This window comes from Mycteria americana, chromosome Z (assembly GCF_035582795.1).
Source record: "Mycteria americana isolate JAX WOST 10 ecotype Jacksonville Zoo and Gardens chromosome Z, USCA_MyAme_1.0, whole genome shotgun sequence".
Lineage (NCBI taxonomy): Eukaryota > Metazoa > Chordata > Aves > Ciconiiformes > Ciconiidae > Mycteria > Mycteria americana.
The window spans coordinates 44,521,352-44,542,724 of NC_134396.1; the positions used below are offsets into that span (position 1 = coordinate 44,521,352).

Sequence of the window (21,373 nt, forward strand, 5' to 3'; positions counted from 1 at the left end):
AATTTGTGGGGATACTCCTTAGCTGAGCCATCCTTTTACATTTTCTGCTTAGTTTCTTTAAACATTATCCTCTTGTGGGGGGTTACTTGTTGTGAAGTTGGACCAAACGGGCAGAGTACATTTATTAAAAAAAAATAAATTAGAATTTCCTAAGCCCACCGATAATAAAAACTGCCCCAAACTCCTACTACAAATGGGAAAGCTCGATAGTGGCCATTAGGAGTAACTTGTCACAGAAGGTATGTGTGACACAGAATGTCTTTTTTAACAGGATGGCTGTTGACATAGCAGGTTTCTTCCCTTCAAGAAAACCAATTAGAATAAAAAAAGCTGGAAAAATATCTTTAGCTTCTCTCTGATCTACTAAAATCTCACTTGCAGGAACAAACAAAAATTCTTTAACTGACTCCTAGAGCTGGCATCACATAGACATAATAAAGGAATTTCAGAGCCTTTAACACTCGCCAGCAGGTGCTCTCATTTCTTTAAACAACTTCATTAACTCCTGAAACTAATTTTCAGCCTCAGAATAAAAATTCAACATTCGTCCTATATATAAAATCCTTGTGCTGATTTTTCTGAAGACTGATCCATCTATTAGCCTATACAGATCTTAAGTTCAAACTGAATTTATCACAGGTCTGCTAAATACTACTTTCCATAACAACCAAATTCCTGCCATTGTGGAATGCACAAGTGACTTAAAGAGTCACTACCTTAACGTGTACAAAGCAGCGCATTTAAACACTTAGCATGAGAGGGGCTGCACAGAAGCTGCAAGACTGCTTTAAGACTCTGCCTCTGTTCAAGGATCATGTAGATCTGCTTCAATTCAATGCAAACTGGAAGAATTTGGCTGCATCTATCTGAAACACTCTTTAAAAATAGTAGTACAAAGGGCAAATATATATTTTGGCATGCACGCAGGCATGTAGAGGGTTTTAATCAGGACATCTTTGTCAGAATCATGAAAGAGTGATTAGGCAATGCTGAGAAGCACTGGTGCAATCATCTGTCACATTCCAGCCCCAAGGACCGAACTGACCACTTGCCAGCAGTGAATGAAATTACAGTATCATTATAAAGATGTGCAGCAACAACCATCAGTGCCACCAACACCACAGCTGAGCATGCAGTTATTACTGCGTTTTGGCTTACCTACAGATGCAGACCATCTCTCGCAGCCTGGCCTTCTGCTCCCTGCCGATTATGGTGCTTTTACACTGCAGCAAGGCAGGAGCTACAATAGAAGCGGGTCAGGCCAAATTATGTTCTTTTTACAATGTTATTTATCAACGTGTATTTCCTTGCTGAGGCAAATACCTCCAAAACATCATCAGAGTACTGAACATGCCCATGGTCATGGAAAAATTGCTTTCAGTACTGCTTGCTACAAAAGACACAGTAAACAAAACAACTAGAACAGCAATTCCAAATGAGGAAATAGAACACAGCACTTAAGATGGCTAGTCTCCCTTCCTTCTAGACATATCCCCGGGATTATTTTCAGCAATCCTCAATATCCTCCATCTTCAAATGTAGGAGCTTTCCTGATCTTTTATGACACTCATATTTGAGCGAACTTACCCATTCACAAAGCAGCAGAAATGGCTTCTGCAGCTGTATGACTAGCAGCTGAGGTGATGACTAGCAGTGATGACTAGCAGTTGAGAATTGTCTTTACATGTCCAAACGTGTTCCAGTATCTGCTTTTCTAAGTTGATTTCACTATAAATTTAACACAGGATGTCAGTGTCCTACCTGTTGAGCTTCCTCTCCTGTTACTGCCCACAACGTGACCCAGCAAATGGTAAAAAGCTGTTATCTTAACTTGCTCCAGAATTCATCCATGCCAACTGCAACTCAGACCCTGAAAAGGGTCTTCATTCAGATAGGAAGTAATTTCAAATTTTATTAGCTTTCCAGAGCATACTGCAGACATTTTTCCTTTCCTTGGCCTCTCAGGGAAGAAGCTGAGCTCCTGGCTTTTATGTGAGGATGGTTTTTTTATACATAAACAGGCAATGCTCAGTAAAGGGAGGGAACTAATCGGAAGTTATCAAGTTGAGCCATTTTGCAATTCCTGGATGAGCAGTCAAAACTATATCAAAAGACCTTCATCGAGCCAGAGATTTTGAATGGAAAAAGACCATTTCACTTCACCACATCATATCCCAGCACCCAACCACATGGAGAAAGTACACAGAGCAGGCAGTCACTCTCATTTTCACATAAAGAAAGCAAACTTTTACAGGAGAATAGAGACTTAAAAATTCTCTAAGGCAGGCTAGGGTGCCTTGGAGTATGCCACATTAGCAGCCTCATAAGATAGCTGGAATGCTGGGCCAATGTCACCACAATGAACAAGGTGCTGCAAAATAAGAAGCTGCCTTCTGCCTCCACTCTTTACGACCTCTGAAAAACAGTGAAGGCCAGGGCCAGGAAAAAGAAAATGGAAATTCCTCTTCAGTTTTAATTTTAACTCATGCCAGGGCACATAAACCTACTGGTGATTTCATGTCCTCTTCCTTTGCATCATGGAGGATGCTGTAAGCAGGGGATAAAAGGGCAGCATTCAACATATTAGACACTGTAAACTGACATTACAATAAAAGCAAAGACGCCTTTACTGAACAATGACAAGCAGGAGTCCCTGTATCATCCTTTTAGTTTATGATACAAAGAAGTGCTCCCAACAGGAGACCTCAAGAGTCAGGTTCTGTTCGTTTTGGGTTTTTTTCAGACAAGATAGGCATTGAAGTATGTGCCAAATTTGTAACTTCACCATGTAAATATAATTTCAATAAACAGATGTTCATCAGCTATCTTAAAAAATAAACCTTTAAAATAGATACAATCCTCTAGGAAAAACATTTATTCAACTAATTTACAGAGTAAGCCAATTAAGGCAAAATATATTACTTGGAAATAGACAGGCTTTCACTGGGTACAAATATGAGCTAGCTTAACAGTATATTGTATATAAAAATGTCCTTTGAAAGCATCTAAGAAAGGTAAAGGCAGAGCAATAAGCTGAAAAACTGCTTAAGGCAAACAAAAAGTATTTGTTTATTCTTCGTTTCTTAAAAAAAGTATTATTACCAAAATATTTTCTTCACAATTACTTCCGTATTTCTAAATAAAGATTTAAGATTGTGTAAGCATGGATAGAGGACATTTATAGCCATGAAAAAAATCAGACACCACTGAAGATTTATATGAGAAGCAGTGAGCTCATGACATCAAGAAGGTATTTAAGACTTAAAAATGTTTAAAAAACCCAGGATAGCAAAGCAAGCGATACACATCTCACCATTTTCCATATCAAATTGCTGACAACCATAACTTGATAGAAGAAATTACATAATCCCATATGAAATATGAAGTTTGTAAGTGTTGGAGTAAATTATGTTGTTGAAACTGCTGAGATAATTTCATGTGTATGTGGTACCTGATCAGTGGGTACCTGTGGTACCCACCGAAGCAACTTGAAATTTGTCTAGTGTTTTAATTGGACATGAATTTCATTATTGTTAACATAAAAAGAAAAAAGATGCAGCATGGAAAATAAGATTTCAAAATTATTTAGCAATGACTTCAACTAATAGGGCATGGATTTGTGCTCTTCTTCAGCAGCTCACTGTTATGTGTTGTAAAAACTACTCAACATGACTCCTGAGAACTTACATATAGACACCAAACCTATGAGGTGTTAAGTACCACCTAAGCACAGGTCCTAAGAAAACATCTAATACAGAAGTAGTCTTTCTGGACTGAAATGCATATATAACATACATGTTATGCTGTCAACATGTTTATATTACTAAAATAATAGAAATAGCTAAACAATGATCCCCTTCTTTAAAAAAGTATACTAACTATAATATCTCAGCAAATGCCTAGTAAGGTGTCAAATAATAGCACATTCAACTTTACAAACTGTAATGCTATTTGTCCCAGTTATAAATATATGTTTGTTCTGATTTCCTGTTTCATGAATCATATTGGAAATCATATAGTAGTTAAAAATTGCAATTGCCCATTTCCACTACTGGAAATTACCTTCACTTCTTAAAAAGTAAAATACAGTTTACAGTTAAGATTACAAATCTGTGTATCTTGTATCCACTGAGAATTAGAATATGTAGCTTTCACTTCAATTCTAGAATCAAAACCAGTATTCCTTAGTGTCACGGATCAGCCTTCTTTCAATCGGTCCTGGGTGGTAAGTGTTGTTTGTACATTCCTGCTAGAGCCTTAGCTGCACTGTAGATCATCTGTCGACGGGACATGCCAGTGAACACCATGTGCCAATCAGTCCTGTTGACGTTCAGTATGCTCTTCTCAAGCACTTCGCCCACGGTCACCAACAGGCCTGACCATCTCAGACTGTAGTCCTGAGGAGTGAGACTCTTAGCCTGTGTAACATTTTGAGAAGTGATTATTGAAAGAGTTTGAAATAAGTAGTTTTGTTTCTATCTTCACCATTACCAACTTTTGTAAGTAATCATTCTTATATCAAGAGGACCACATAGCAAATTAAAGGGTATTGGAATCCAAATTTCAGACTGCCCCATAATTTGCCTAGCCAATTATACATTTTGGATTTCTATATATGATGATAGAAATGACATGCGAACAGTATAAAACTAAAATAAGATGCTTAAGAGAGTAAAGACATTCTGCCATTACCAGGAAGTAGTTTTATCTTTTAAAGTAGCTAACAGATGGAATCAATAAAGATACATATTTATACAACGACTCTTACCTTCCAAAGTTTTTAAAAACAGTTAAAATATCCCTCTGAAGCAGGCAAGTAGCCAAATACAAGAAGAAAGCTGAATGTCACAGAAATGGAGGACTGAGCTATTTGCATGAGATCAGAGGGATTACATTACATTAGACGGTGGGATCGAGTGCACCCTCAGCAAGTTTGCAGATGACACCAAGCTGAGTGGTGCAGCTGACACACCTGAGGGACAGGATGCCATCCAGAGGGGCCTGGAGAAGCTGGAGAAGTGGACCTGTGTGAACCTCATGAGGTTCGACAAGACCAAGTGCAGGGTCCTGCACCTGGGTCAGGGCAACCTTCAGTATCAATACAGAACGGGGGATGATGTGATTGAGAGCAGCCCTGTGGAGAAGGACTCGGGGGTACTGGTGGATGAAGAGCTCAACATGAGCTGACAGCGTGCACTCACAGTCCAGAAAGCCAACCGTATCCTGGGCTGCATGAAAAGAAGCGTGGCCAGCAGGTTGAGGGAGGTGATTCTGCCCCTCCACGCTGCTCTGGTGAGACCTCACCTGGAGTACTGCGTCCAGCTCTGGAGCCCTCAGCACAAGAAGGACAGGGAGCTGTTGGAGCGGGTCCAGAGGAGGGCCACGTAAATGATGAGAGGGGTGGAGCACCTCTCCTACGAGGACAGGCTGAGGGAATTGAGGTTATTCAGCCTGGAGAAGAGAAGGCTGCAGGGAGACCTTATTGTGGCCTTTCAAAACTTAAAGGGGGCTTATAAGAAAGATGAGGACAAACTTTTTAGCAGGGCCTGTTGCGATAGGACAAGGGGTAATGGTTTTAAACTAAAAGAGGATAGACTCAGACTAGCTATAAGGAAGACATTTTTTATGATGAGGGTGGTGAAACACTGGAACAGGTTGCCCAGGGAGGTGGTAGATGCCCCACCCCTGGAAACATTCAAGGTCAGGTTGGATGGGGCTCTGAGCAACCTGATCTAGTTAAAGATGTCCCTGCTCATCGCAGGGGCGTTGGACTAGATGACCTTTAAAGGTCCCTTCCTACCAAAAATATTCTATGATTGTTCGACTCTATAAATAATATAATTCCCTGAAGTTGGAAGCAGAAGGGAAACAGTGGGGGAAGCATCACTGCATTTATCTGGTCTGATGCTCATCCTAGGCAACCATGTCTGGCCACTGTCGCATACAATGAAGGATAGAAGACTTTTAGCCTCAGTAAGACTGTTCTTAGTACTACTCAGTTCTTCATAGCATTGCACATTGGGCCCAATTCTTCATACAGATTTTATTTTGACAAATATTCGAGTTAGTCTGTTTCCAGTGCATGTACAGCAGCTTAAAGTTCATTAGTGTATGCTGGCCTTCCTAAAACTCCTGTCTTGCAACAATAACAGCATATATAAGTTTGTTAAAATAAGCAGTCTGCTCCAATATCGAAATAACTTGTTATTACCAAGAGGTATGTAAAAGGCAAATTTCTTAAGCAAAGGAACACAAAATTTTCCTTATTAGTCAGAACATATTGGCAGTAAGAAGTAAATAAGAGTGCATCTAGCTGCAAGTAGGGACTGAATATCTGATTATAATATCTCCATTATGATCCACAATTGCACATAACTTCATAAATTAATTATTTGGTATTTTTACTGCTAAAAATCAGTAAACTTCAAATAAAATAAAATAAAAAAAACTTGCAGTAGTTTCCCATCATGGTTGCAATTTCTGGCCCAGCAAAAACAAGATGACACCTGGTCTCTTAACAGAAAAAGGTTCTCAAAACAAGCCATCAAATCCACCTTTTACCTCCTCAAATCAAGCAATATTTAGTTATGAACAGCTGTGAGTCTTATACTATGGGCTCAGAAAACTCTAAGCCATTGGTAAAGACATTAACAAAAAAGTATCTATTCTATATAGACAGTTTTACCACTATTTCCATTACACAGAACAATAAAACACATAGCTAGCAAGAATTTCAAGGAACATAATTACTTTTAATGTTGCCTCTATTAAATCTTTTGTCCTGTGAATAGCAAATAACATTGCCTGTCCAACATGTATTTCTTCTCTGTTCTTAGTCTGAAATACAACTGTACCATTGCTGGTTTTTTTCCTGTCGTATTTTAGATTTTGCTTAAAGATATTGGACTGGATTTATACAAATGTATGTTTCTTGCACACCCCTGAGAGAAACCCACTCTGATTCTACAAGAGACATAATGGGAACAAAGGTAACAACCGGTGCACAGACACAATCAAGAGCCCAGTGATTCACCACCACACATTATGCATAAGTTAACTGAAATACATAATAGCAAGACCAGGAAAAAATTTAACTCTGAACGTATGAAACAAAGCTATGTTTTGCTGTTGATGTATCTACAAGAACAGTTTTCTTTAAATAGGACAGTAGAATTCAATCTAATTCAAGTTTAAAGGCTTACAGTTCCACTGAATCTGTACTACACACCAAGCTATACACTAAATGGGTTGCATAAAAGTTAAAATGTTTTCTGCTATTACAAGGTAAACACTACTTTTCAAAGTTACAAAGTATGTTTACCTAAGAGGAAAAAAAATACTAAAAAAGTTAAGCTATTAACTATAGCTTTTAAATGACAAAATAGAGAATAGTCTGTGAAACAAAAATTAAAAGATACCTATTGTGCTTTATGTTTAAAAAAATAGTTTAGTTCATATCAGTGCTCCACAGAGAGAATGTGACAATTATTTAAGTAGTAACTTCACATTGCTGTGCCTATTTTCATGGCATCATAGAATGGTTTGGGTTGGAAGGGACCTTTAAAGATCATCTAGTCAATGAAGTTGTATCTGCCTAATTAATATTTTTTTCCTGTAGCTTCATGTCTTTCTCCACTCTTTTTGAAAAGCATTCTGGAAAACCACAGAGAGACAGAGCAATATTTCTCCTTTTGCCACTCATCAGCTTTTCATAGTTGTAAGAACTCTGAAAAATAAGAACTAAAAGCTATCCCACAAATGAAACAGTTACTATTTGTTTTCTCAAAACAACCCCCTGAGGATCAAATCCCAAACAGTTTTGTTTTGAAATTCTTCAGAGAAACATTTATTTAAAACGAATTTTCAGCCCAGAGTTAACTAAGGTATGACTCATATCTGCTGTCAGGCAACATGCAGTGACTAGAGTTTGGAGTAATTCCCAGTGCGTGCCCAAAGAAATGTAAACAATCTCATGAAAAACTTCTATTGGTGATATTTAAGAACTGCACAGTACTGCATTATTTTCAATAGGATGAAACATGATACTTCCAAGATTTAAATCTTTCCATTTCAGAAATTCTACATCCTTGTCAGAATAGCACAGTCAGAAGAGGAGACCAGTCTTGCCTTGTAGGTGAGAGTTTATATGTTCATGGTGGAATTAAGTCCAAGCACAGATCTGAAGAAGGGGTATCCTTTATTTATTTATTAGGAATGAGTTTTCGGAATACTAATCAGTACAGTATGCTGTCTGTTTGCTGGTAATTAACAATATAAATACCGAGACTTTATAAGCTTTATTAAAAATTGAGTGGTAAGAACTCAATTTATAAACTTGTGCCTAAATGAAGCGTAAGCTACTTCACTGTATTGCTCACATGTACATGTATGCACACAGACACTTCACACACAGTTTTGTTGGCATTAGATGAAACTCCAATACATACGTGAACTAAGTTAAGGAAAGAAAACCGAGCATTTGGATGGATAAGAGCGCTTACTGCACTTTCTTGGTGCAGTTGCTTAGTGCATTACTTAAACTGCAAAGACCTCCTTCCGAAGAGTAAGTATTTTTATTTTATCTATGTAAAGATTCATGAGGGTTAATTAATTTTGAGTGACTGAACCAGACTGATGACAATATTTCAATGATTAAAGTTATATTTCCTTTTTGAGGGAGTACTTCTTTGTGGTTAATTTCTTCTTGGTTAATATTTCCTCTTGGTTAATTTCTTCTTCATTAATAGAAAAGTAAAACTAGTGCTTCCAAGTGCCATGTATTGCAGAATAAGACTCTTGATCAACAATTGCTTTGCCACAAATGCCTAAAGATTTTTAGGTAATACATAAACATGATTCAAAAATAGTTTTTATCCTCATTTCATATATTAAAACATTCAAGTGGAGCAACTGTCAGAAAGAACTGGCATCATAAATGAAATTAAAACTTAAGTCTTATGTCTCAACTGTTAATCCAACATTGGTACGAAATGAAAACTCACCTGCTGAATGTACTGCAAAGGCACTGGTGTTGCTTGGGTAAAAGCCTCCAGATGAATTCCGTGAATTGGATCCTCAATAATCAGACATCCAATGTCAAACCACCTGCAATGACATGCAAGTTACTTTAGAGCACTGAGTATCACTCAGTTGAAAAACAACATGTTAGCAGTTGAATTGTGACCATTTTACAAACTCTACTACAAATGTAGTAATAATGTAATAGAGTTTCGTCAAGTGTTCTAGTATTTTTCAAGTAAAATTTGCATATATCAGTTTTTATATATATAAAATTATACTGCATGTGTATTCACGTAAAATACATAAAAATATATAAAATACCCGAAACTTACAGATCAAAGAAACAAAGAAAGACGGTGGGGTTGGCACGTGTGCAGATACATTCTTTTGGCCATATTTATTATGCTACAGTGTTCACTCAATCTTTGAAAGAAGGTTTCTCATTAAGATAACCTTCCCTAACAATTGAAAAAAAATAAAAATCTATCATTCATGTTCTATATTCAGAAGATTTTTTGGTATGTCTAATCCTATAACAATCCTTTAAATGATTTATTCAGAGAAACACTTCTGCATCTTTCAGAAAAGATGGTGCCTGCTGTAGCAGACACAGTCAAGGCTACTGAAGCAGTACCCAAAACAGCTCCCTATGTAGCTTGCAAAAACATTAAATCATTTCTCCCTATCAACACTGACATGATCCAAATAAAACCAAGGGCAGTGCATCATCACTACCTCACTGTATTCAATTCCTTTAACAGTTTTACAGTTGAGTTGCCACAGGAGGAAACATACTCCAGGGAAAGCACAAACACAAAATCAAGGCCAAGAATCATAAAAGATTTAAAAAGGAAAATATTATTGTAGTTGTTGTTTCATATATATTATATACAAGTCTACATATAAATTGTATTTTATTCTTTAAAGTGTGGAAAGCAAGGATGTTGTTATAAAAAGAAATGCAAGACTCCTATTTTAAGAAATGACTGGCTGGGCCACATAAGCTTCATGTTAAGAGTTCAGTGGAGCAAGACAGGAAGAAGGACTTCACTTGCATCATCTTTGTAGCAGGGACCAGAGCGCTGGAATGCTCTGTGACAGAGGACTACCTCACTTGCAACTATGAAAGACTGCCGAGAAAGCTTCACAGTTAAAGATAACTTGCTCCCAATTAATGAAGGAGTTACAGTCTAAAGGGTAAAATACACGTAAAGAGTCTGCAACCTTTTCTGCAAAATAGTATTCAGGACATGCAATTGGAAGGGAAAGTATTGTCCTTAAGCCATCTGATGGACAACTGAGAAGTTTAGCTGTGAGCAGTGACTGATCTGTCAAGTGTTAGGTGCAGAGCTCTTAGTATTGGTGGGTGGTTACTTGGAAACTCCACTCCTTCAGGCATGCATAAATATGGTAAACAATATCAGCAAAACACTGACTGCATCCCCCGTATTAGAACTGTAACACCACAATGCTCCCTTCAGAATAATAATTAATCAATTACTAGCACCATGACCTATCATTTCATTGCAGAAAAAAAACAAGGGCCAAAAGTAGTTCAAATGTTTTTTGTTACACCATGCAAGGAAGCTTTCCATGTTGCCTACTGAATAAAAAATAAAGCATGCATAAGTTATTCTTTGTTTCTACTGTAACTAATATTGAAGAGCAAGACGTTCTTGGGACCTGTAATGTGTGGACAGAAGAGCTAGCATTCCTTTCAGTAACACTGAAGGTCCTGAGTGAGCTCTTTCATGTCAAGTACTTTAAGCAACATTTTCAGATTTAGGAATGAGTAAATTCAAAGGACGAAAACAGCAATTATTTTGAAACAGAAATCTCATTGTCATAATTACTCCTTTGTGGAAATATGATAAAACATCTAAATCAGACTAGATGGAAATAAATACTAAACAAAAATCGAAACACTTCCTAAGTCTATTTACTTCAGAAAATTCACCATCCATCTTCCACTAAGGATACTAAATGTACCTTTAAAAACGGAACGAGAGCAGAGTACGTATCAAAAAAAATAAATCAAACCCTATCACGTGAACAAAAATGCAGGTATCAGAAAAAAACTATTTAAGTTTGCATTACAAAAAACACGATATTGTCCTTAATGTTTTGGAAATTAATTATAAAGCTACTTCAAGAACTGTCTGTCAAAAAGGATGTTACAAAATCAAGTAATAATGTATTTGAAAACACCATTGTTATGTCTGTGCAGTGCAAATTAAAAGTAGTAAGTACATTCTCAGTGAAAGGAAAATGGGTAATATATTCTTTGATAAAATCATATTACTATAAATGCCACAGCATCTCCCAATATTCTTTCTGAACTGAATACAATTTCAGAGAGAGAGAAGAGAGTGCGCATACAAGGGTGAGCAAACTACTAGCCAAATTCCAACTTTTACAGCTCCTTAATTTTGTCAGTTCAGTATAACTTCATTGTGTTTTCATAGTACAAATCTTGAAAAACCTGACAAGGATTTTGTATATCAAAGTCTCAAGACGTCTGGACAAGAAGCTAAACATAACCATAAAAATCAAGTCTGCCAAAGCAATACTGAGGACACTGTCCTTTCTTCTGCTTAGAGTGATACTGCCAGCAACTCTTTACAGGCCCCTTTGAGTCAACAAAGAATATTCCCCTTTCCATCCCACCCCCCCAGAATATATTTAAAGTTCTCACTTGTCAGGAAGCAATTCCTCAATGAAGTTTTCTACTGATACAGCAGGCTGTTTTTCATGTATTACTCCTGTCCGACGCAAGCTGTCTATCCTTTCTTGGGCTCCCTAAATGGTAACATAAGCTGTTAGACAACATTCTCTTTGAATCACAATACACTACAATGCCTGCAGATGAATGCAAAAAGAACTCTAGAACATACTTTTCAGGTTAAACAGAAAATATGAGAGATTTTGAAAAATTACTCTTATTTCAATGTTAGAAAACAAAAACCAAAACTCATGAAAAGCCATAATGGCATCCCAAACAGTAACAAAAACTATGATAAAACTAAATAAATATTTTTAGTTTGCTATTTTTCCATGAAAAAGACCTAGATTAGCATGCAAAGAATTCCTAACCTGTAACTGTGCCAAACTTCACTATTAGTTAAAGCATCAGCATATATTTCTGTTACTCGCACAGACATTTTTGCAGCTTAAGATTTGTCAGGTTTAGATCCTTTAAGAGCTTTGGACCAACTTTGTAAGACTACGGGAGAGAGTCTCTTTGCTGTGGTACCTATCCAACTAAGATGTAGGAATAATTTGCTACAAACCTGTTATCGCTCTAAAGTTGTAATAGAAATACTACTACTACTACTACACTGCAGTAGCTAAACAGGTAAAGGAACATATACATTATCCTCCTTTACCTCAAGATAAAATTGTATCCGCTAATATATTGCTATGAGGATAGGCTTTACTCAGCTGTGAACACTGCCACAGCAGTTAGGAGAAAATATTTCCTCTTTAATGAGTAAATTATTTGCTTACGTTTAAGAAACAGACTACTAAATAGTTGGTTTCAGGGTTTTTAGTTATTGGCCAAGGAGGTGGTTGCACCTAGATACATCTGACAAACGTGTACATTTTTAAAATCTGGTGAAACAACCTTTGCTAACACTTCCTCTGGGCCAGCGCAGCTGTTTGCAAGGCTGCACAGTGAATTCTTACTTTTTAAACATAACATAGATCTATTCAGGAAGATCCCTGACAAATGTTGATCAAACTATCTTTGATCTACAGAATTAGTGGTGAGACAACTCAGTCTCAAAGAGTCTCTTAATTTCTAACATTCCCTACATGGTGTGCTAGTAATAGACTAAGAAGAAATGCCTGATATACTTTGAAACTACAGTAGTATCACAATGTATGCGAGATGTGATGGCAATCAATGACAGTATAAGAAAACTGACATAAATATTCTTCATTTGCTGTGAATGTGTTTGCAAAAAAACCCAAAAACTATTTCAACAAGCAGCTTTAAACTGATCTAATGATCCAGATGGCAATTAAAAAAAAGAAAAGGCAGGAAATGTTTACCTATCCCACAAATTGACCTTCCCTTTATGGACAATCAGATTCTTCTGGGTGAATGTTTCCACACTCTCTCTTTGCATTGAGATACTTCAGTATTGTTATATATCAACTTACTTTTAAACCTGCAGCATAGCCCACAGGCTGGGGTGCGATGTTAGACTGTGCAGCCTCTCCAGTAACAACAGCCATTCCAAAGACTTCTTGAAAAGCATCTCGAATTGCTGCAACTTTTACCTCTTTATTAGAAGTAACCACTATGTCCAGTTCTCCCCCAGTTTCTGTAAAATACATATATATACACACATATTTTTCCTCACTCCCATTATAAGCTAATTCAAATACATTCTACATCTTAGAAGTATGCTTCAGTTGGTCTTCTCTTTCTCATGCAATGTACAGAAGTTCTTTCATGAAGCAGAAGTAACTTAAGTTAGGAAGTAAAAGTTAGATGAATAGCTAAGTGATTCATGGATGAAAGGCAACAGGAACTGATGGTTGTTCAGCACCTGGAAAAAAGCATACCACTCATTTAAGATGACAATTCATGGATTTAGGAGAATAACTCAAGACACCCATTTCTAAGGATGTTTTTGTGTTCTGGGAAGTGGTAAGGAACATTGGTGTGACACACAAACCCCTCCTTATGAAAGGAACCAAGAACACAGATGCAGTTCATAAAATCCAGTGAACAGCTGTCAAATTACATAAGCTTTAAAAGAAAGGCTCACATTACTTTCTAGTTGTCCTTGGACTGTGAATTTCAGTGTCATTTTATTGCCTGCCTGCCTCCCTGCAGCTTTATCCTGTTTTTAGATATTAAATATCTATGGAACCAAAAAGTTGTAAGTATTTCTGAATTATTTCCATATGGCGGTATCTCCATAAAGAAGGATGAGTTTTCACTAAGCATTTTTAGAAGAAAACTAAACAGTTCATGAATTAAAAGAAATCTAAAACTACTACAAAAGATGAATAAGCTCAATTATACCTCACATCTGTCTTTATCACAGCTGGATCATTTTTATTGTCAAACTCAATTTATGCAAAAACATCTCATGAAACTTGTCCCTGCTGTGACAAGCTTTCTTAAGAACAGCTTAAACTTTTTTCAAACATAGAATATGACAGAGAAAGCTGCCTAAGTAAATTGCATCAGCAAGTGTAAAGGACAAATTAATGAATAACATGTCCACAAGCAGGCACTAAAAATAATAGGTATGGAAATGCCTCTTGTCATCCATGGATGATGGAGGAGTACAAGGAGAAAGGACTACAGAAGTCACCAGATCTACTGTCAGTTACCATACAGCATCTCCTGTTGCTTCTGCTGAAGACAGAATATTGAGCTAGATGAACCACTGGACTGGAGTATCTCTTCTATGAGGAAAGACTGACAGAGCTGGGAATGTTCAGCCTGGAGAAGAAAAGGCTGAGGGGATCCTATTGATGTATACAAATACCTGAAGGGAGGCTGCAAAGAGCATGGAGCCAGGTTCTTTCCAGTGGTGCCCAATGACAGGACCAGAGGCAATGGGCACAAATGGAAACACAGGAGGCTCCATATGAACATCTGGAAAAACTTTTTTACTGTGAGGGTGACTGAGCACTGGCACAGGTTGCCCAGAGAGGTAGTGGAGTCTCCATCCTTGGAGATATTCAAAAGCTGCCTTGGGGCAGTCCTGGGCAACTGGCTTTAGGTGGCCCTGCTGAAGGAGGGTGGTTGGACAAGATGACCTCCAGAGGTCCCTTCCAACCTACACCACTTTGTAATTCTGTGACCCAGCAGGGCATTTCTCATGACAACAATAGCAAACTAGTGAAGAAACAGCCTTTTAACCTGTCATTTCCCAGGCCCACTGACTGTACAAAAACATGTTAAGCTACCTCTTAGAAGAAAAAAGAACAGAGCCCAGTGGTTTTGCTTCTAAACACTAACACTACACGTAATTAGACATGCTGAGAAAGTCTGCAGTATTTATCCTGATATAAGAAAAATTCCTCCATTGATAATGATAAGCCTGAAGCTTAAATGTTAAAGAAAAGAACAATTTATTCTTTGGTTCATATTACTTAGCAGACCTCAGTTACAGGAAACATCATCTTTTTATGAAGAATTGCCAGAGATATGCCAGGACAGTAGTAAAACATTCTATTTGTTCTTTAGGCTATTTTTTAACTTTTTATTTATCAATTGCTTTACTGAATGGAATTGGGTGTACACATCACTGAACTTTGGGCAATTGTTTTAAACACTGGGTAACAACAGGACTAAAAAATTATCAAGAGTATCTTTTTTCATTGATTCGTTCCTGATAGAAATCAAGTTAATATAAGTAAACAAGTGCTTAAAATTGACTGCGGGCTTTTGCTGAAGTTAACCTTGTTTGAGTGCCCAGGCTTAGAAAAAACTGTTAGAGTTTTTAATGCAACTAACCCATAATGTAGCTAGTAAATTACTACATAGTAACTTAAGAATGGTAACTGTGCCCCATGTTTGTGTATTGCAACAGCAGAACACAGATTATGTTCTTTTGTATTAAGGATCATTGGATCATAACAAAAGCATATCTTTGTTCATCACAGATACCACAGAAGGGAAACAAAGATATTACATGCATTAAAAGAAACAATTTGTGACAAGATCTGTCAACACACTATGGTAATATGGAAATATTAAAGCCTAAAATATAGAATTAGATATACCCCATAAATTCAGAGACAGAACTGTCACATTAAGTTACGCTCTGACACTTGAACATGAAATTTCACTGTACCTTGTGTATTATAAACTGAAATGACAGTTCCACATATAATTTAACATTCTCTGTTATCTCTTGTTATAAAAGCATTGACGTTTATGCTTATAAGGTGACCATTTCCTGTGCAGACAGAAATTTTTCATTCCAGGTTCTTGCTTCAGATGACACCTTCACAATGTCCCAATGAAAACAGTTCAGCTCTTTTCAAGAAACAGATTACAGAAATACTACTTGCTCACACACACACAAAAAAATTTCAACGACCTCATCCAGAAGTTTTGGTAATTTCAAGCTTTGGCATGAGAATCTGAAATTTGTTTGGAATTGCAGCAGTGGAGAAGGAGCAGAGAGAAGCGGGGCCACTTGTTGAGGATGTGGCTTCTGTTGATCCCAGAAAACATTTCTAGAAGGAAGTAAATACTAAGTTTACAAATCTCTGGCCTATTTCCACAACCTGCAACTACAAAAAAAATGCAATATATTAATGGCCAAGATGTATACAGATGCCTTCCCTTCCAACATGACTTTAGAGAACTTTGAGATAACTACCCTACTTTACTCTAGAATTGCTTACTCTAACTAAATCTTACAAGCAAAGCATTTTATTAGAATTACTTTCTCCTCTAGGTAATGTTGTTCTGTCCAACGAATACTGTGTCAAACTATCCAAACTGTCATTGGATACTGACAGATCCTATTTTAAAAAGGGACGATCATGACTGCAATAGAAACCTTAAATACAGTTTGCCAAATTGTGCATAACCAACATTTACTGTAGCTTTGCATTGCATCCCACTACTCCTCTCAAATACTTTCTCAGTTGCTGGCTGGCCTTCTGTGCTGGTTTTGGCTGGGATAGAGTTAAATTTCTTCATAGTATCTAGTATGGGGCTATGTTTTCGATTTGTGCTGAAAACAGTGTTGATAATACAGAGATGTTTTCGTTATTGCTGAGCCATACTTACACAGAGTCAGGGCCTTTTCTGCTTCTCACCCTACCCCACCAGCGAGTGGGCTGGGGGTGCACAAGAAGCTGGGAGGGGGCACGGCTGGGACAGCTGACCCCAACTGACAAAAGGGATATCCCACACCGTATGACATCAAGCTCAACATAGAAAGCTAGGGGAAGAAGGAGGAAGAGGGGGGTGTTTGGAGTGATGGTGTTTGTCTTCCCAAGTAACTGTTACACATGATGGAGTCCTGCTTTCCTGGAGATGGCTGAACACCTGCCTGCTGATGGGAAGGAGTGAATTAATTCCTTGTTTTGCTTTGCTTGTGTACACAGCTTTTGCTTTACCTGTTAAACTGTCTTTATCTCAACCCATGAGTTTTCTCACTTTCACTCTTCCGATTCTCTCTCCCATCCCACTGGGGTGGGAGTGAGGAGCAGCTGTGTGGGGCTTAGTGGCTGGCTGGGATTAAACCATGACACTTTCTCACTGATTTCATATCCCACTATCTCCTCACTAGTCAGCTGCTGGGCTATTTTCCAGTAAATGTAAGACAATTAACTGCTACTCAATAATTAGGTCATCTTCCCCTTTTATTCCACATATTGTCCACTGGATTAGTACAATAGTGCAGCAACGTGGTTAGCTGGATCACAGAATAGGTCCAGCTGAAAAACAGCTCAGAAAAACAAACTGCAAAAACATTTTAACAGTTTCTTCTCAGCCTTACCAGTTTCCTGACCAGCTTCACCTACATGCAGACAAAAGGCAGTACTGGCACAACTAAGGAGGAGGACTGCTTACCAGACTGCTGGAAGAAAAAAACCAAACCAAAACAAAACCAACCAAACAAAACGCCCTCACACACACAAAAAACCCCAAACCCAAAAAAACCACCACCAAAACAAAACCACCACCCTGGACAAATTACCTCTTTTGCTTTCCCATTTTAATGAAGTAGAAATCTCAGGTCAGTTATATGTGACATGCAATGTACTCTAGTAAAACAAAAAATTGTAAATACCACAATGCTTCTCCTTCCTATTAATTTTCAAGCTGTAATTGAAATGCTATGCCTTTCATTCCAGGCTCAATGCTCAGCAATACTTCAGACTTCATTACACCATTTTAGAATTTTAATGTTCCTACTAACTGATCCAGGAACTGCTTCAAGTCTGCTGAATTTCCTAAAAATAGTATAAATACTACTATGCTAGAAATGTGGAACAGCTGAAAGTCAGAAGAAAGCCTCAAAACCTATGTGAATACCTCTGTCCTGTGCCTCTCTGAGTACTCCTACCTTTTGGCTTGTTTTAACTTTAAAGTGATAGCTTACACAATAGTATTTAAGCATGTGATCCAACAGAACATATACAGTGTATTTTAAACTCAACTCCATAAGGCTTAAATAGAGACACAGCAGGAGAAAACAGTACACAACTTAGGGATTACAGACAAGGTCTCTTCATTGTTTTTTTTTTTTCTTTATAACTTCCTCATCTTTCACAATCTGAATTAAAGGGTATTACCATGCCACTACCTAAAATATAGCAGAATACAGAAGTCAAACGAACCTCAAGACACACATAAAAAGTCAGCCTCCAGAGTGAGAGTTTCACTGGACAATACACTTGAGAAATTAGTACAGTATTGTGACTTTGAATTAACACACTAGATATACAACCTTCAAGCATAAAAGTAGTGTGCTATTATATTAACATCTCTGACATTTACTGTATTACTTAATGGTTTGTCACAAATACTTACTGATATATGGAACCATGCCAGGATCCAGTGTTGTGATCATGGTCTCCACTGAATGTTTGGTTTTATCAAGAACAGACTTCACCATGGGATTCTCAGCTACACCCTAAATTTAAGCAAATAGATTTCTATATTATCTTCTGTTTTTTTCCCAAGAAACTCGAAATGTTACAGTTAAACAAACAAACAAAAACCAAATATTAAGCTGCTTCATGTTTTTCTTACCACATTTACTCTTTAACACCTATTGTATCTCACTCCTCAGCACAAACGCTACAGGATATGACTATCAGTGCACGACTTTTCAGTTACAACATAAAGTTCAAATATCATCTTTACGATCCTCTTCTGCATTAATGCAGAAACAGCCACATCAGTGATGGTGGGTAACACACTTGATCCAGTCCTATTCTGCGACCGGAAGCCTTGAGCATTTAGCAAAGTTGTGGATTCACAATGCTAAATATAGGTATCATCAGACTAGGTAGCTAGATTTAGGCTGTGATAACTCAAGCTGAAGAGTCTCTCTTTTCTAACCTTCTTAAAGACAATAGGATCTACTTTTGAATGGCCCTTTATTAACAAATATTTCTAGAGCAATTGAGCTGAAAGTCCTCAATTTATAAATAGATTCTAAACATTGCTGGAAAAATGTTCTACTTCCTCCAGCCAAATCAGAGGTGGAGCTGCTGACAGACCTCAAAGTTCATGAAATATAAACACAAACACTCTCCTGTGTCTTGCAAAGAGTCTTAATGCATGTCTGTATCTTGTCAAAAGTTTATTTAAATGCAGGTAAGATCACAGGGTGAAAGAGGAAAGATACCAATGCTGAATCACTGAAAGATAAAGCACTGGAAACTATTTTACAGAAACCTTTTATAAAATTTCTTTAGTAAACAGACTGCTTTCAGTCTAATATAAAACTGCATATGCTTGTATTTGTTTCATTAAATGACAAGCATTACACAGGACAGCACTGTGCACATACATTTTTCCGGAAAGTGCTTGCTTAAGACACCTACACAGTATTTCAGAGAACTGCAGAATCAGAGTAGTTTCAATTATCTCAGAATAACTTCTGCTCAGCAAAGCTTCTTTCCCATAAATCATGGAATGGTTTGGGTTGGAAGGGACCTTAAAGATCACTTAGTTCCAACCCCTCTGCTACGCACAGGGATACTTTCCACTAGGTCAGGTTGCTCAAAGCCCCATCCAACCTTTGAATGCTTTGTATTTCTTTGTAGCAAGATTAACAAAGAAAAAAAAAACCCCACACTTCTACAACTATTGCGATATTGTATAGCTACTAATAATGATTATCTTATCCCATGCCTCACACTGAAATAGATCACTACTGGGTTCAGGTATTCTTCTCACCATGGTGCAGAACACTAAGCCTGACTGTAGAATTTGGTAAAGAAAACAAAACAATTACTCACTCTAGCACAATTAAGCTTTTTCAAGCCAGAGCCCACTGTAGCCACTTGTTTCTCATGAATATAACACAAGACTTTTCTAAATGGTAGCATTCACTGAGTAATAAATATACTCTTGTGACTACTCACATACCCACAGGATGCCATCAAGAACAGGCAAGTTTATATTCCTCCTACAGCTCTCACAATTTGAAGTTTGTCTGTTGCTTTAACAAAAACTGAGTGAATGCTATGAGATCCTCAGAAACATTTTAAGTAGGAATTTCCAGTTCTAGCATCTCTCCAGTAATGCAAAGCCAAGCAGTACTTCTCCAACCAGCAGCCTGGCTGCCTAACTAACACGAAGTCATTATACATCTCCTGCAGATAATCAGGTTCCTGAGCAGCAAGAAGCTGCTTCTTCTACCTGTGGAACACGCCTTTATGTTCATCAGCCTAGTACAAGCAAGAAGAAATAACCCATAGTTTTATACCAATGCAAAACATGAAGTTATCACAACACTGTGAACCATAATGCAGTTAAGTTTGGAATTTCTGTGAAGTCAATTCTAAGTCAACATAAATCCAAATTGCTCAAATGGAGAATCTTCCAGGTCAGCAAAGCACAAACACAAATCTTTTGAAAATTCAGGTCCTTGCTGTCTTCATTGCTCAAACAGTCAATTATGCAAGCCGTTAGGTGCAATGACTGCAACAGTATCCAACTTTGCCGCTGATATATTATGCGGAAACCAATCTTGGAACTGCTATGAGACTGCTCAGCCATCTTTGACAGATCAAAGGAACTGAAATGGTCTCATTCAATTCTAGACCATTAATTCGTCAATTTTAGATTGTCACTGTCTTGGATATTATCTAGCTTGAAGGAAATCTAGAAGAAACGTGTATGATTTCTTAAGAACACCAGAGGAAAAAGGGTAGTTCAAACTACTTCAAGAACAGAAATAAAGATAACTGCTGCAAATACTGTGTAAGCTCTTCAACAGTGAAGCCAGGATGTATTTCTGTAATAAATTACCAGTTAGTCTCTCAGATTCTGGCTGACCTTTAAAAACCACAAAGTCTGATGTGTGCGTACACACATAAAGAACTTGATGGCTTCAGTATAATTAATGACTCCTTGTTCTTCCACCTAGGAAATTCTCAAAAAGAGGTCACTGAACACACAGAGCACATGGAATGCTTAATACTGCAACCAAAATCTAGATTTTATTATTCAAGTCAATGATACAGAACTTCTCCATAAACAGAAACAGGACACCTTTTGGATCCTACTGGTATAAAGGCAAGAGTAATGTGGATAAGACTGGCTTTTCAACTAATCTGCAATTGCAAGCTCTGGTACTTTCAAAAGGGCTACAGAATCATGTTACAAGAAAAATGTCCT

The 21,373-nt window shown here is 37.5% G+C and overlaps 1 protein-coding gene across 5 annotated transcripts in view; it reads right to left on the reverse strand.

The window, feature by feature from the left end:
- Positions 1-2,852: 2,852 nt before the first annotated feature.
- The window catches only part of PRRC1 (proline rich coiled-coil 1), a 33,162-nt gene continuing 14,641 nt past the window's right edge, over positions 2,853-21,373 (reverse strand). For all 5 annotated transcript variants that reach the window (XM_075526796.1, XM_075526799.1, XM_075526798.1 and 2 more), the window contains exons 5-9: positions 18,551-18,653; positions 13,189-13,352; positions 11,717-11,820; positions 9,003-9,105; positions 2,853-4,418 (exon numbers count right to left, since the gene is read on the reverse strand). In XM_075526796.1, the coding sequence (XP_075382911.1) occupies positions 4,209-4,418; positions 9,003-9,105; positions 11,717-11,820; positions 13,189-13,352; positions 18,551-18,653 (684 nt within the window). In that variant the 3' untranslated portion in view covers positions 2,853-4,208. The remainder of the gene's footprint in view (positions 4,419-9,002; positions 9,106-11,716; positions 11,821-13,188; positions 13,353-18,550; positions 18,654-21,373) is intronic.